The 15946-nt window shown below is 35.1% G+C and overlaps 4 protein-coding genes and 1 long non-coding RNA gene across 15 annotated transcripts in view; 3 read left to right on the top strand and 2 right to left on the bottom strand.

Moving 5' to 3' along the window:
• The window catches only part of LOC145202681 (protein scribble homolog), a 54357-nt gene extending 54081 nt beyond the window's left edge, over positions 1-276 (bottom strand). For 5 of the 8 annotated variants that reach the window (XM_080075701.1, XM_080075703.1, XM_080075700.1 and 2 more), the window contains exon 1: positions 102-275. In XM_080075701.1, the coding sequence (XP_079931827.1) occupies positions 102-151 (50 nt within the window). In that variant the 5' untranslated portion in view covers positions 152-275. Of the gene's footprint in view, positions 1-101 lie in introns of all 8 variants that reach the window. The other 3 variants (XM_080075705.1, XM_080075702.1, XM_080075707.1) reach the window with 2 other exon arrangements.
• Positions 277-1242: 966 nt separating this feature from the next.
• Positions 1243-3643, top strand: LOC145239225 (serine/arginine-rich splicing factor x16-like). 4 transcript variants are annotated; one of them, XM_080102513.1, is made up of 5 exons: positions 1243-1607; positions 1703-1930; positions 1996-2018; positions 2869-3009; positions 3217-3643. In XM_080102513.1, exons 1-5 carry the CDS (start codon positions 1414-1416, stop codon positions 3387-3389), a joined length of 759 nt encoding a protein of 252 aa, XP_079958639.1. In that variant the 5' UTR covers positions 1243-1413; the 3' UTR covers positions 3390-3643. The 4 variants fall into 4 exon arrangements, with proteins under 4 accessions (XP_079958639.1, XP_079958640.1, XP_079958642.1 ...); XM_080102514.1 differs by having other exon boundaries at positions 1350-1607; positions 2872-3009; XM_080102516.1 differs by lacking the exon at positions 1996-2018 and having other exon boundaries at positions 1350-1607; positions 2872-3009.
• A 1811-nt stretch (positions 3644-5454) lies between these two features.
• LOC145237243 (trans-1,2-dihydrobenzene-1,2-diol dehydrogenase-like) lies at positions 5455-9540 on the top strand. The gene is made up of 8 exons (XM_080100041.1): positions 5455-5640; positions 6156-6267; positions 6374-6537; positions 6798-6969; positions 7188-7267; positions 8048-8176; positions 8377-8545; positions 9049-9540. Exons 1-8 carry the CDS (start codon positions 5542-5544, stop codon positions 9171-9173), a joined length of 1050 nt encoding a protein of 349 aa, XP_079956167.1. The 5' UTR covers positions 5455-5541; the 3' UTR covers positions 9174-9540.
• A 779-nt stretch (positions 9541-10319) lies between these two features.
• Positions 10320-15514, top strand: LOC145237242 (trans-1,2-dihydrobenzene-1,2-diol dehydrogenase-like). Its single transcript, XM_080100040.1, has 8 exons — positions 10320-10576; positions 11119-11230; positions 11320-11483; positions 11828-11999; positions 12429-12508; positions 14135-14263; positions 14466-14634; positions 15373-15514. The coding sequence occupies exons 1-8, from the start codon at positions 10478-10480 to the stop codon at positions 15495-15497; spliced, it is 1050 nt and encodes a 349-aa protein (XP_079956166.1). The 5' UTR covers positions 10320-10477; the 3' UTR covers positions 15498-15514.
• Positions 12922-14478, bottom strand: LOC145237246 (uncharacterized). The gene is made up of 2 exons (XR_013861969.1): positions 14420-14478; positions 12922-14041 (listed from the first exon to the last, which is right to left on the bottom strand). It is a non-coding gene; the product is annotated as an uncharacterized LOC145237246 (long non-coding RNA).
• Positions 15515-15946: the final 432 nt, after the last annotated feature.

Below are 15946 nucleotides of genomic sequence, written 5' to 3'. Positions count from 1 at the left end.
CACTGGCGCATGTGGGATATGTTGATCTGCATGCACAAGATTTTGCCAGGAACTGCATGCTCTGCAGACTGGATCACTCACTGCAAAGTCATTTTACTAACCTGTTGCAACGAAAACTAGGAAAGCATTTCCACAGTCGAACAGGCATCATATAAACCAGCTGTTGATATTATTTCTAGATGGAAATTCTTCAAGCAAAACTCCGTTCAAAGAATCTATTTAAAACTATTTGTATGTGCACTGGAGCAAGGCATGTTCTAAGCATAAAAAAGTAATAATGGCAACATAAAATGTAAATTATATAAACTAACAGGGATTAAAATTCTGTCTGCAAGCTTCTTTCGCATTATGCATGTCATAGTCCTATTTCACAGGTATGCTAAGCAGCTAAAAGTGGGACTGATTTTTCCAAAGCTTTTTTTAGCAATTCCCTGTGCTCTAGTCTACGGTAAATCTTTCCTTTTATATTTATGTACTCTTAAACAACCTTATTCAAATAGAATCAAAACAAAACAAATAAAAACAATTGGCACACTAACGCAGATGCAAAACACAAGAATGTTTGCAACAATTGATTTGAACCACACAGAAACTGTCCACAACTCATGATAACTAGGCCACAGGGAATTGTCAAAATACGTTCTTGCACATTTGTGACATGACAATGCATTACTGCGATAACAGTGAATAGTGATTTTTCCGCAAAAACTTATTAAGTCAAATTGTCTTGACACACACATTTATTTTAGAGATGGCACTAAAAACCGACCCAACCTATTTCCGATAAAGGTGTTTTAAGGCTAATATATTGTAAATAAAACGTTCTAAACTGATAATAAGCGAAAAATTGAACTCTGGATAATTTTGTCTTGAAAAAGCTTGATGGCGTTCTTCACGCCAATAGAAATCACAAATAAAGTGAATATTGGGTGCGGTTGTGCGAAAGCTATTTAACATTTTGTTTCTACATAAAAGTACAATTTCTTTAGAATCTACGCAGTTTTTCCTATAATTTTTCGGCCTAAAATTGTTTGTCACGTTTCTATTAAAATAAAAAAAATATGGAGATAAAATGCTTGCAAAATATGCTGCAGGTATCAAAGCTTTGATTACTGTAAATTTTAAGCAATGCTAAACTGGCAAAAATAAGGTGTTATTATAATAATAGTTTGCAGAAATTTCCAAAAGATGTTTTAATTTTCTTTCTGATAACCCCGCGTTTTTGCAACGGTCACGTGAAGGAACCAGTGCGTAGCGCGTCACGTGACCGCGTTGGAAAGCCGAGTTGGACGTTGCAGTTTCGTTTCTTTCGTTTTTTTCGTTGTGTTGTTTTCTGTTTGTGGTTTTTATCTTAACATAGTGTTTATTGATTAGGTGGAATCTCGAATTTTAGCTTTACCACTGTTTAAAGGTATGTCGCACCGAGATACTAAGGTTTACGTGGGCAACCTTTCGTCAAGCACAACCCGAGGTGACCTCGAGTATGAATTCGAACATTATGGCCGGCTTTTGAATGTCTGGGTGGCAAAAAGTCCTCCCGGATTTGCTTACGTTGAATTTGAAGATTACCGAGATGCTGAAGATGCCATAAAGGGTTTGGACGGAAGGTAAATAGTCGTTTTTAATAAATACAGGAGATGAACATGAGCCTATAAATTTATGACAGTTTTGCTGTAGTTGTCTAAATTTCATTTGTCTTCAGAGAATTGCAAGGTCGTCGCATCAGAGTTGAATGGTCACATGGTGGCCCACGAGGCAGGGATTCCCGTGACTCTCGCGACTCTCGTGACTCACGAGACTCACGAGACTCATTTGGAGTTGGTCGGAACTCAAGGAGATCCTTTCATCCCACTGACAGATGTTACAACTGTGGAGAGGCTGGCCACTATGCATATGACTGTGATCTGTACCATAGACGCAACTCAAGAAGGTATTTTGTACAGTGTGTTATTAGTATGAAATATGAATATTATAATTGACATTTTTCTTTTTTAGCATCAAAAAAATCTTGTCCAATGGTGATTTTAGTTTCCAACAACTTTATCATTACATCTTTTTTAAGACCAGTGTATTGACGGCTTTTCATTTCTTCGTGTTATAAATAAAACTTGATTAGTTGGCATATTAAAACATCAAATTTTCTATTTAAATGTGCTAGTAATTTCAAAAAGTACAGAACATGTTTCTAAGCCTGTATAAAAATCGTACCTTTCTTAAGCTGTAAAATATAAGAGCAAACCCTGCTCTTTTTGCATGAACTATTTCGCCATCGCTGGCACTTGTGTGTTAAAACAAGCATAACATATTTGACTGGACTGCCCGATATGTCATTCAGGGCTTAGAGTTATGAGATCTACGAGATTTTGCGAGAATGGAGGGTGAATTGGAGAATTTGAGACATGAGATTCTCTCCGATGCCCGAGTGATACTGAGACCATCAGAACTGCTAACTTCTGTCTTAGACTAAATCGTGACTACTTTTCTAATCATGAAATCATTATTAAGATCATAATTTTTCCAAAAAAACTGTAACATCGTCCAGTATAAATTTGTAAAAAGCTATGAGAAAATAAAAAACCTGCTAAAAAATTTGTAAAAAGTATGAAAAATGAAAAACCTGCTAAAAAATTTGTAAAATTTATAAAAAAAGAAATACCTGCTATATACTGTCACCTGGGACCCTACCAACTATAAAAGCGTGCCATACTGGTCTTTTAGACTATGTAGTATTTTGTGTAAGTTTGGAAAGAAGCTGTCACAAATCTACTTCAATATGAAAAATGGTGAAGCTTTGTTTGGATTGCATGTGTCTTGGTACATGGGTAATGTATACCAAACAGCAATGAAAACTGGTGATTTCATTTTTAGCAGTCGGAGAAGAAGGTCATACTCCAGGTCTCGCTCTCGATCCCGCACTCCACGTAGACGAAGAAGATCTAGAAGCTACTCAAGGTCCAGAAGTCGAAGCCCAAGACGTAAAAGTGTATCCCGAAGCCACTCACGATCTCGGTAATTTCTTTTTTCTTCAACATTGAAGTTCTTGCAGGTTGTGAATTCAGGGACACGTTTTTAGCAGCAGTCATGTTTAAAACTGCATGTTATCACATGGCAAGCAGTTTTGAAGGACTTAAATAGACTTAACAAGTACTACTACCATGTTATGTTATGACCAACATTTTTCTTTTTTTACCATGTAACCATGAAAAACTTTTACAGTTCTAGATCTCGTTCCCGTGGAAGACGCTCTCGTTCAGACTCTCGTGGTCGCAGATCTGGCAGCGAAACTGGCAAAAAGAGGAAATCTCGTGATCCATCAGAGGAAAACGTTCGCAATGGTGACCACAGCCCTTCAAGATCCAGGTCCAGGTCTCGTTCCTAAATACCTTTGACGATGATATAAAGCTGGGCCGTTAAATCTGTCACAAAGTTTAGTAAACTTTGCTTGTAAAAAAGGACAAAACACCAACAAGGCTTTTTATTCTGTATCCTGAAGTATATTGTTTTTAAATTTTGGCAAAACTGTTGTTATAAAGGCTGTTCTTGATTGATGCCCTTTTCGTTACTGGTCTTGTACAGTGTACATAACCACCTGCCAATGCTTTGTTGGTTTTGTGATATAATTTTCAATAAAAGTGTCACTTAATTTGGCCTGAGTCATAGTCACTTACCTACAGCCCAGCAAAATTCTGCTGTGTCATTTGTGTCACAACACAATTTTGTTGTGTCATAGGTGCCGGTAGCAAAGTTTAGTTTGATTATGATGACGTTTTATGACATCCGGTTAGTATTCGACAAACAGTGTAGCTTACATCCAAAAAGAGGTTGGGATATATCAAGTTTGACTGAAAAAATGTAGATAAAAGCTGTTCGCCACCAGGATGGTTAAAGTTGATTGCTTTACTGAGGTTGGGGATGTTGCATGAAAATAAATAACTATCAACATATTGAATCTATGCAACTTTGGGCATAACATTTTTCACGTGAATAGCGTAATCTCGGTGAAGCAAGCAGACCGTTGCAAAGCAAAGAGACAAGTAAACCTAAACGGCAAAATCACACGATCTATCAAGGGAAAACGTCTGCAATAGTGACCGTAGTCCTTCAGGATCTCAATCTCGTTCATATCTATATTTGACCATGAGATGAAGCAAGGTGTAGTTAAGTCTGTCACTAAGTTCAGTAAAATTTACTTGGAAAAGGGGACCACATACAATCAAGGCCGTTTACTCTGTATCCTGAAGTGTATTGTTTCTACATTCTGGCAAAAACTCGTTATAAAAGCCGTTTTTGATTGATACTTTTTTGTTACTGGTCTTGTACAGTGCAACCATCTGCCAATGCTTTGTTGATTTTGTGATTAAGTTGCACTTGACTTTGGCCTGTAGTTGTTTAACTAAAGTCTAACGAAATTCTGTTGTGTCATCTGTGCCGGTACGAAAGTTCACTTTAATTAGGACGTTATCAGGTTTGCATTCGACAGATAGTCTACCTTAACGAAATTCTGTTGTGTCATCGGTGCCAGTACAAAAGTTCACTTTTATTAGGACGTTATCAGGTTTTCACGAGACAGTGGGCTAACTTACACGTGTTATCGGTGCCGGTATCAAAGTTTACTTTCATTTTTATGACTTTATTAGCAAGAAAATTTTGCTGTGTCATTGGTGCCGATATAAACGTTCACTTTCTTTCTGATGGCATTATTAGGTTTGCTCTTACAGCCATTATGAAGAAAGTTGAGTTGAGTTTATTTCGCTTGGTGAAAGAACACATAGCGACACAATTGCACTAAAAACATTCACCAAGCCGGAAATAGTTGCGCAACGTTAAGACGTTATGGGGCACAAAAAAGTGGAGGGCACAATTGGTGGATCATGATTAAACGCGCTGCAGCTACACCGTATTTGATTGTTTTAGTCTGCCTTTATTGAGATTGACAATGTACGATGACGATAAACAAGTATCAACTAGCAACTGTATTAATCAGTTTAGTATTAAAAGTAAAGCAAGCGAACTAGCCTAAGCCTAAATGATAAACTGGCCTAAACGGCAAAATCCGCCCCAATACAAATGTACAACAATATGGTACAGTTTTAGACATATTCTTGTTTTTTTAAGCAGTAGGCTACAGAGTTAAAAAAACAGCTGTGAAAACCTCACATTAAACGTACGAAGACAAAACATTGAAAAAAACGAATGGACAACAGTAGAAAGGCCCGGGCCGCTTAAAACGGCCTTCGCTTTAGCAAGGTTGATAAGTAACTACGGTACTTTAATACTGTGTGCTAAAGGAGGCTATCTGTATCTGCACAACTCTCGCGCGTTGTCGTAGCCCGATCAGTTTATAAAACGGAAACCAAAGATTGGTCTTCCGCAGAGCTAAATGCAACGATCGCCTTTTATCCAGTTGCGGTTTAGGGAGTTTTCGCAAAATGTTTACATGTGCACAATTTACTGTTAAAAAGTTTACAGCTGGAATGCTGCAATAACTTAGTTGATTTTGTTTTAGTTTTACACAATTAGCATAACGTGTTGCATTGAATTATGGACGGAAAGGCTTTACGATGGGGCATTTGCTCAGCTGGTAAAATTTCCTTTGATTTTGTTGTTGCATTGCAATCACTGCCGGCAAGTGAACACCAGGTAAAGTTAATTTTTATTGCATACAATGTATGTTATTATGTTTTCTAATGCTTTAGGGGTGTTTTTTTAAGTCCTGGTGAATTATGCCTTTTTGTTAATAAATTTCTGTGGTTAGCTTAATCATTTGTATTTGGGGTTGTAGGTTCTAATCCCATCTCAGTCACTTGTTTCTCCGAGCCCAGTCTGTAGATTGGCAGTTCCCGATGACATCTCATCCATGCAGGACCACTCCAATGCATGCATGCAAGATGCCTAAGTCTGCGTACAAGGCCATTACTTTTTGCATGTAAAATTACTTTGGTTTTAGTCTTTTTTGTTTGGCAGCTGCCATACTCCGCAGATTAGCCCCGAGCCCTGAGCAAAAACATTGTTCCACAACCAAAGTAACCTAGTGGTCTAAACAAATTAAAAGTCATTACCTCTAATAAGTTTTTGTTGTGAGAATATCTCATGCAGACATTTTTCTATCTACCAGTATTGAAATAAATAATTCAAAGTGTTTTATTTCTTGTCAGGTTGAAGCAGTGGCAGCACAAAGGCTTGAAAGTGCCCAGTCATTTGCAAAAGATCACAACATACCAAGAGCATATGGAAGTTATAAGGAACTTTCTAAAGATGCTAATATAGGTTGGATATTATCACTAGATTAATCTCATTTTTTTGCTTCAATTGCTCAAAGCATGTGATCTGTTTTGTTTTCACTTTTTAAGAAAACTTTTTAAGATTTTTTTAGATGTAATGTACATTGGTGTGATCAACTCTATGCACTATGAGGCAGCCAAGATGATGTTAGAGGCTGGAAAACATGTTTTGTGTGAAAAACCATTGTGTTTAAATGTTGGTGAAACCAAAAGTCTTCTGGACATTGCAAAATCAAAAAAACTATTTCTCATGGAGGTAGGCTATATTTATTTCTGGATGTGTGTGAAAATATATGAAAAATTTTTGCAATGATTGTGCAGAAACATATACTCACCAATTCTTTCACTTTGTTTTTGTAAAAATGTTATTGCAATAAATCAGTGGAGCTTTTATGGTAGTACACCTAAAACGATTTTAGAATAGTTCTACAATAGTATACATTGTGAATTGCCCATTTATAATGATAACTTCTTTTAACAATTTATTTAACAATGGGGACTTTTTACCAAACCCAGGCGATATGGAGTCGAGCATTTCCTGTTTACAAGAAGGTAAAGGAAACAATCGACAGTGGCATAATTGGGGAAGTTCGCCATGTACGAGCCAGTTTCACCGCCTACCTTGGAGACAAGATGGCAGAAAGATGTAGTAAAAAAGAGATAGCAGGGGGAGCCATACTTGATATAGGTAAGTTGCAAAAAATATGACTGTAATCCTTGTACAAGAGTGACCATAAATGAGTAAATAAAAGTAAAGGAATTGTTGACCTGTGTTGATTTATTTTCCAGTCAATATTTTTAACCAAATTGCTATAATTGGTTGTGTCAATAGGTCAATATATATTTTTTGAAATATATACTTTTTTTATATTTTGTAGTTTTGATCAAACATATTTTTCTTTTGAGGTATTTACCCAATTCAATTTGCTCAGCTTGTTTTTGGTGAGAAACCCATCAGCCAAATGAGTTCTGGGTATCTTATTGAGGTAAATATAAACTAAACATTGTAATTTATAGGCATAAGCTGCAACAACATCGAAATGCATAACACCAAAGATAGCAAAGTTCCCACCACCAAAGTTTAAAACAGCTTGTGGTATAAAGATTATTGGCGCTTTTTTAGTAAAAATGTCCTTTTTCAGAATAATGTCATTAATTAAGGAATTAAATCAACATTAATTTAAGGAATTAAAAATGTTTATTTAAATGTTGTTGCAATACCTGTGTGTGACATAGTTTAATCCCTAAGCCAGTGGTTCCCAACCGGGGTGCCGCGGCACCCTGGGGTGCCAATTGAAGTGGTCAAGGGTGCCGCGATATATTGCAATATTGCAGTCCATTATTTATTTTTAACCCGTTAAGTGCAGAATTTATTTATTTCTAACCGAGTTTCAGTGCGTATCAAGTTTCGCGTCTCGCAGTTATTCCCGGCTCCTTATTTCATACAGTTATTTGAAATACAGAAACCTCAAAAAATTGATCCTGTTTTGCCAGGGTGCCGCAAACTATTTATCTCTTTGATAGGGTGCCGCAAGGTCAAAAAGGTAGGGAACCACTGCCCTAAGCTACTACAGTTCACAAGCATTTTTAAGTATTACTAGTTGCAAACAGTCATTTGCAAACATGTAAAGCCACTTTAAAAAATATTGCAGCCATGATATATCCCCATGAGGGTTTATTTGTGACATAAAGCACACTATTGGGCATAACTTTTTAGCAAGTATTGCACATTCTTTCTTTTGTATTTATTTATTGCTGGTTTATAGACTGGAGTGGATGGGGAAACACACATTACTTTGGGATATAGTGGCAATCGCAGAGCAATACTAAATGCATCCTATTTTATTAATGGACCAAGCGAAGGAATTGTTTGTGGAACAAAAGGATACATTAGAGTATGTTTGCATTTTTTTGTTTTTAAAGATTTGTAAAATGTGTGATTGCACCAGGGTACAGTTATTGCAGGTTAAATACCTTACAATTTTTTAAGAAAAATTCTCATAACTGAACTAACAATGAACACTTATGTGTGAAACATTGCCTTCTGTTCCTAAAAAAAACAGCAACTATTCCAGACTTAAATTTTTTTCTTTAGGTTCTTCCGCCGTTGTGGTGTCCAGAAAAAATGGTGTTACATGTTGATGGAAAAGAAGAACAAGAGTTCTACTACAAGTTACCACCATCCAAAAGGAATGATCAAAAGTATGCCAATGCTTCTGGAATGCAGTATGAAGCAACGGAAGTTAGGAACTGCCTCATGAAAGGTAAAAAAACCTATTGGCAAATTTGTTCCAAGTGAAGTAAAAACAACTCTTTGATTCGTATATTTTTACTACAAATAGTAAAAAACAAAAAAAAGTTGAACAATTTACTGCAAATAAAGATCTTATGTTCAAGTTAATGTTTGATCTTCTAAAATATGTGACAAAATATTAGAAATAAAAACGGAAAAACAGAGTTTATTAATGTGTGCGAAGACAATAAAGTTGTGTTAATGTTTCTAACTGTCTATATGTACAGAGTAACAAATGCAAGTTTCTATTTCTACACAAAAGACTTAAACTTGTGTTTTTTCTGTGTGTTAAAAGTTGATACACAATCAGAAAATTAATTGAAAATTACTTCAGATTTTCTAGTTCTTCTGTTTTTTGCATGCTAAATAAAAATGTGCTATCAACACATATGAGCTTTGATTAAAGTGGATTACTTTGCACATAACAGGGTTACAGGAGTAAATTTGTAAGTTTTGCGATTTTTATTCCCACAGGTTTAACCGAATCGCCACTGATTACTGCTAAAATGACTTTGGAATTAGCAGAAATTATGCAGACTGCCAGACAGCAAATGGGTTACACTCTTCCACAAGATGAAAAGTGGAACAATTCAAAATAAAAAAAATTATGCTCTAACACGTTTGCAATTAAATCAAGTTTAAAGTGATTGAAGTTGTAGCATATCATATGTAATATTAATGTGTCATAAATAATTTGACTTTTTTTGCCAAAGCCCAAAGTGTTATTTGTTTCAAGTTTGACCAGGTTACTAAGCCATTTGTTTCAAAATGCTTTCGTCTTGTCTTGTTTCAAAGTTGCACTAATGCTTTTTTTTGTAATTATTAGTTTCAATCAATTTAGCAAGAATAAAAATTCCATCGTAACTCTTGTCTTTGACAGTTATAGCTGTATCCAACCATTAAATGCGTTCAATTTTGTGCGATTATCGTTGCCTAATTAATCCGAATAAATGTGTTCCTTAGAAAGTGTATTGTTGTTTGAAGTCACTGTCAGATACAGAATCAAGTCCTTTCACAAAATTACTAAAATGATGAAAATATTTCCTTAATACAAGACCAGTTATAAAACCTAACATGTAAAACTAGAAAAGTTCTGACAACAAAGAAGGCTACTGGCAGGATGCAATTTTATGAGGATGTTTTAGGAGCAAATTAAAATCAAGATTCTTGGTGTCAACAGTTATTGTATGCCACTCAATTCGTTTCCACAAATTTCAGGCATGTGCCTTCAAGAGCAAGCCTACAATGGGTTGATTGTTGCCAAAACCTTCACTGAAAACGACCTGAACGAGTAGCACTGTACGTAAGTTACAACTTAGCAATTAGCAGCGCACAGAATACACAAATATTGGCAAGGTGCAATGTGTAACCTTTTTTATTACCACGCGGTTATATTGCGCTTAGGAATGCACTAAAATTTCTTGCTGCACAAAGTATAATTCCGACGTGGCTTTTAGTTAAAGAACGATTCAATTGTTTTAAATCAAACACTGTAGATTAGATTCATAATACGGTATAGAAACCGCTGTGCATTTAATGATGATGATGAACCACCAATCCCAACACTGGATGCATTTCTATTTTAAGACATTCTAAAATGGTGGAGTGGGTATTGTGTTTCTTTATGTGCATATAAACACATACTGATCTGCAAATGAAAGAACGCCTTTTTTTCTTTTTTACCGTATCTCTTTCAGTTTCAAAGAAATTGCAATTATTGGCTGCATGCTTTCACTCAGGTGCCCTTTTTTCCAGTTGCAGTTTGGGGAGTTTCCTTACAATGTTTACACATGCAACAATTTACCATGAGTTAGCAGTTACAACTTCGAAAGAATGATGCAGTAACTGATTTGGCATTTTTATTCCTGTATTACAGAATTACCATAACGTGTTGCTTTGAACTATGGACGGAAAGGCTTTACGATGGGGCATTTGTTCAGCTGGTAAAATTTCCTTTGATTTTGTTGTTGCATTGCAATCACTGCCCGAAAATGAACACCAGGTAAAGTTAATTTTTATTTAATATAATATATATGCTGTTATTTTTTGTAATGCTTTAAGGTTATTGTGTCAATTGCAGAAAAATTATGCCCAAAAATTGTTACTAATATGAATATTAAGTTAGATTAACTGCTTTTGTACTTGGGTTGTGGGTTCTAATCCCATCTCAGTCACTTGTTTTCCCTGGCTAATTCTTTAGAATATGGCAGTTCCCAGTCAAATTTCAGATGTACAGGACCTATGTGTCCAGCAAGACCATTTGGATCTGATACAATGCGAGTAATAAGGAAGACCAGACAGTACTTTGTGCTAAATATGAAAATCAACATGCAATTTGCTGACCCAAGAACACTACTTCACAACCAAAGGAACCTAGTGGGCTGAACAAATTGAAAATCCTTGACTCGAATAAATAAACTTATGGGTTAGAAACTGTGCAGGAATCATAAGGACAAACTTGTCATAAGCATACCACCTGCAGACATTTTTCTATCAGCAATATTAAAATAAACAAAACAATCAAAGTGTTGCTGTTAATCTTAGGTTGAAGCAGTGGCAGCACAAAGGCTTGAAAGTGCCCAGTCATTTGCAAAAAATCACAACATACCAAAAGCATATGGAAGTTATGAGGAACTTTCTAAAGATGCTGATATAGGTTGGATATTATTACTATCTTCTTATGTTTTTGCTTTCATTACATGATGATCTGTTTTATTTTGTTAAAAAAAACTCTCTTTTTTTCAGATCTAGTGTACATTGGTGTGATCAACACTCTCCATTATGATGCAGCCAAGATGATGTTAGAGGCTGGAAAAAATGTCTTGTGTGAAAAACCTTTGTGTTTAAATGTTGCTGAAACCAAGAATCTTCAAGACATTGCAAAATCTAAAAAACTTTTTCTCATGGAGGTATCAAGAGTCCTAAGCTTTATTTCTGGATGTTTGTGAATATTTTTCAGTGATTTTTGCAATGATTGTGTAGAAGCACATGTTTACCAATTCTTTTTAGCTTGTTTGCTACGAATTTTAATTGCAAAATATAAAATGCTGGTAATAAGAAAACATTGAAGTAATAAATTCATTCATATTCATTATTTTACACTGCTGAAACAGGATTTGGTTATCTGGATTCGATTAAACTAAACTATTTTAAAATAGTTCTACAATAGTAAACATTGTAAATTTCCTATCTCTGTTGGGTTTTCAAATAATGTCACACTTTATTCAATAAAGAAAACTTTTTAACAAACCAGGCGATATGGAGTCGAGCATTTCCAATTTACAAAAAGTTAAAGGAAACAATCGACAGCGGCATAATTGGGGAAGTTCGTCATGTACGAGCTAGTTTTACAAACTATGCAGGGGAAAAGTTGGCAGAAAGATGTCGTAAAAAAGAGATGGCAGGGGGCGCCATACTTGATATTGGTAAGTTGCACAAAAATTCATGAAAATTGTGATCCTTGTACAAGAGTGACCTTTCAATAACAACGACACGCAACAAAGTAAATTCAATTTCTGCTGCCGAAGTTTTAAACTGTTTTCCGTAAAGATTTGTTTTGCAGTCTATACTGTTTAACCAAAATACTTATATTGGTTGTGCAAAGAGGCAAATTTAAATTTGTTAAGTACTTGCTCACTTTCTTTCACTTGCTCAGCCACATACTTTATTCCCAATGCCCCTTTATTAAATGTTATCCTCCCCAGGGAGGTACATACATTCCTATTCCCAGCTTGACAAGATGTAATTATCATGATAACATATTGCAGTGAAACAGCAGCTATACCATGCATGATTTTCTTTTGCCTTATTTTACCACAGATACAACCTTTTTTTTAATATGTTTTTGTATTTAGGTGTTTACACGATTCAATTTGCTCAGCTTGTTTTTGGTGAGAAACCCATCAGCCAAATTAGTTCTGGGTACCTTCTTGAGGTAAATACAAACTTAATGTGGTATTTTATAACAGTGTTTCATACTGGTTATACCGTAACGAAAAAAAAATAGATTTTGGCTTTAAAAATATATATACTGAACAAAAATACCCCCAAAAAATATATCAAAAATCGAATTAAACACCATTATTGTTTATTCCATTTTTTGTTATGTATATTTAACATCTAATAAAACTTTGCCCCATTGCACCATACCAAAAAATTAACGCTAAAATATGTACTAAACTTTAAAAATTTAATGCCAAAAAAACGTACCAAATGCTATATGATGTATTAAAGTGATTGTGGGTTGCAACTTTCTATGTTCACTTGAGTTGTGAAGACCCCAAAAAATGTTTTGTTAGGATAGAAATACCGCAAAAAAATACCGTTATAAATTTATTTCGGTCATCCTGGAAAGAAATAAAAATATCAGTACCAGAACGAAATAACGAATAAAACAAAAATTTGCACAACAAATAAATAAATTTCATTCAGTTCTGGTATTAAACACTGATTTATAGCATCAAGCTAAAACATCATCAAAATACTCAATCCAAACAAAATAATGTGACGATTTTTTGCTTATGTCTCAACAGCTTGTGAAAACACTTTTTTCCAGGTCCTTTTATAAAGTATTGAAATTAAATTTATGCAAAGGAATAAAAAAGATTCTGACATAGTTATAGCCTTAGGCTACTATATTGCACAAATCTTTTACATACTGGTTGCCAAAAACATTTAAACCAATGCCAAGTCATTTGTTAACTTATAAAGTCACTAGAACAGTGGTTTCCAACTTGGAACCAATTGCTCCCAAGGGACAAGTTTTTAAACTTGAGAAGAAATGAATTTTTACATGTGGTTTGTAAATAGACACTTAAGATCTGGGAATATGACCTGTGAAGTTGGTAAAAGACCCAATTCATATTGACCTTTGTGTGGTTTGGATTTATCATGTAGTACAGTGGTCTTCAACCTTTTTTAAAGGCGACCCCAATTTAAAAGAAAATTAAATCAGCATTTACATGCGACCCCATTTTTCTCCGATAGTGAAATTTTTTTTCAAGGAATGCCGAAACAGAAACTATTTTCATGTAAATATGCCGGTTTAATTTTTAAGTAGACTTTAAATATTAGCATCCAGTGTGCAGTATTACGCTCAAATGATAGAACCCACAAATTTGATTTGGCCAACCTAATTTGCGTTACAGCTCACCAGTTGGCAGAAATCAGTAAATTCCCTGAATCCGCTGTATTGTTTTGGACACAATATGCCCTTCATGGGACTTTATCGCGTAACAATGGGTTGGACTACTTGGGTTTATATAGATTATTGCATCACATTGATTAGATTGTGACACGAGGTACGAATCTGTAAACTGGGGACCGTTTCGGTCCCCCAAAACACCTTAAAAAAACACTGTTTATACCGCCCCCAGAAAAAGTTGCGGCGACCCTATTTGGGGTCGCGACCCACAGGTTGAAGACCACTGATGAAGAAGTATATTAGGAAGGGATGATCAACCAATCGCTGTAAAATGCAACATATTAAACATGAAACCAATCATACAAAAAAGAAAGTAGGCCCAATTCTTTAGGGAACATTTTTTATTCTTGTTTATAGACTGGAGTGGATGGGGAAACGCACATTATTTTGGAATACAGTGGCAATCGCAGAGCTATACTAAATGCATCCTTTTTCATTAAAGGACCAAGAGAAGCAATTGTTTGTGGATCAAAAGGATACATAAGAGTATGTTTGTACTTCGATATTTTTTACAGGCTTGGAAAATGTCTGATCACACCAGTGAACAGCTTTTGCAGGTTTAATGCTGTGCAATAGCTTATAAAACTGTTTTCCCTTAAAACTGAAACAATGACTAACTCTTTTACTAGAAACATAACTTACGTTCTTCAAAAAAACGGTAACTTTTCGAGACTTTTTTTGTCTTTAGATTGTTCAGCCTTTTTGGTGTCCAGAAAAAATGGTGTTGCATGTTGATGGACAAAAAGAACAAGAGTTCTACTACAAATTACCACCATCTAAAAGGAGTGATCTACATTTTACCAATGCTTCTGGAATGCAGTATGAAGCAATGGAAGTTAGAAGATGCCTTACGAAGGGTGAGAAACATTTTTGGCACATTTGATCCAAATGCAGTAAAAACAACCCTTGCTTTGTATGTATATAATTTATATAATTTTATGTATAATTTATGCCGCCAAGTTGGCAGAGTGGTTAGCGCAACGGCCTTGTGATCACAAGGTCATTGGTTCTAATCCTATCTTGGTCGCTTGTGTTTCCCTGAGCAAGAAACTTAAGCGACATTGCTCCAACCCAGTGGTCCTCGATAGGTTGAACTAAATTGAAGTCACCAACTGCCTAAGTCGAAAAAACCAAATAAAAAATGATCAACGGACTTGCAATAAAACAGGCAGCTCGACGGCGAACTTATTGTGAGCATAACGCATTCAGGCATTGCCCGCCCACCGAGGATAAAAATGAAACAAACAAACATTACTAACAAACACCTTATGTTCAGGTTTAAGTTTTTAAATGGATTAAATGGCAAAATTGTTAACTGTAAAATAAAGTTTGTTCATCTGTATAAAGACAAAAAAAGTTATGTTAATGTTTGCAAATGCCCAATTCTATACAGTAACAAATGCAAACTTTTCTAATTCACACAATTCTTGATCTGGAAATGTCAATGTTTGTTGCAAGTTGGTGATAGATACACATACAGAAAACTGATTGGAGATTGTTACAGTTATTCACAAATTCTGTTTATTGTATACTAAATATAAAATGTGCTATCACACATGGTACTTTGATAATTTTTTACATTGGCAATGAATCAGGTTTGACCGAATCGCCACTGATTACTGCTGAAATGACTTTGCAAATAGCAGAAATTATGCAGACTGCAAGAGAGCAAATGGGCTACACCCTTCCTCAAGATGAAAAGTGGAGCAGCTCAAAATAAAAAAATTATGCTCTTAACGTGTTTGCAATTAAATCACAAAATAATTTTGCTTGCCAATCAAGTTTAAAGCAGTTTTTACACCAATTTTCAAGTGGTTTGACACAAGTGATTGAAGTTATAGCATACCCCATTCAATATTAATGTGTCATAAATAATTTGACGTTTTTGTGCCAAAGTGTCTAGGAGAAAGTGTTGTATACTTTAAGTTTAAGCAGGTTGCTGAGTAATTTGTTTTATAATGCTTCCATTATGTTCTGTTCCAAAGTTGCACCAATGTCAAGGTGATGTGCATTTTTTTGTAACTAATTATTTCAATCACTGCAGCAAGAATGTAGCTGCAAATTCCAGCCTCTTGTCTTTGACAGCTATCCAATGATTAAATGCGTTCAATTTTGTGCAATTAATATTACTTCCTAAGCTTTATTCGAATATATGCGATTTTAAAAAGT

The sequence above is a fragment of the Phallusia mammillata genome, chromosome 7 (genome assembly GCF_965637545.1).
Source record: "Phallusia mammillata chromosome 7, kaPhaMamm4.hap1.1, whole genome shotgun sequence".
NCBI lineage: Eukaryota > Metazoa > Chordata > Ascidiacea > Phlebobranchia > Ascidiidae > Phallusia > Phallusia mammillata.
Note: the sequence above shows the minus strand (reverse complement) of the source record. Positions and strands in the feature narration are given on the sequence as shown.

Coding starts and splice junctions, on each gene's coding strand:
- LOC145239225 (XM_080102513.1), top strand. CDS start 1,414: ATGTCGCACCGAGATACTAAGGTTTACGTGGGCAACCTTTCGTCAAGC. Junction 1,931..1,995: donor CATAGACGCAACTCAAGAAG/GTATTTTGTACA, acceptor TTTCTTTTTTAG/CATCAAAAAAATCTTGTCCA. Junction 2,019..2,868: donor CAAAAAAATCTTGTCCAATG/GTGATTTTAGTT, acceptor TTTCATTTTTAG/CAGTCGGAGAAGAAGGTCAT.
- LOC145237243 (XM_080100041.1), top strand. CDS start 5,542: ATGGACGGAAAGGCTTTACGATGGGGCATTTGCTCAGCTGGTAAAATT. Junction 6,970..7,187: donor GGGAGCCATACTTGATATAG/GTAAGTTGCAAA, acceptor TTTTCTTTTGAG/GTATTTACCCAATTCAATTT. Junction 8,177..8,376: donor GAACAAAAGGATACATTAGA/GTATGTTTGCAT, acceptor TTTTTTCTTTAG/GTTCTTCCGCCGTTGTGGTG.
- LOC145237242 (XM_080100040.1), top strand. CDS start 10,478: ATGGACGGAAAGGCTTTACGATGGGGCATTTGTTCAGCTGGTAAAATT. Junction 10,577..11,118: donor TGCCCGAAAATGAACACCAG/GTAAAGTTAATT, acceptor TGTTAATCTTAG/GTTGAAGCAGTGGCAGCACA. Junction 12,000..12,428: donor GGGCGCCATACTTGATATTG/GTAAGTTGCACA, acceptor TTTTGTATTTAG/GTGTTTACACGATTCAATTT.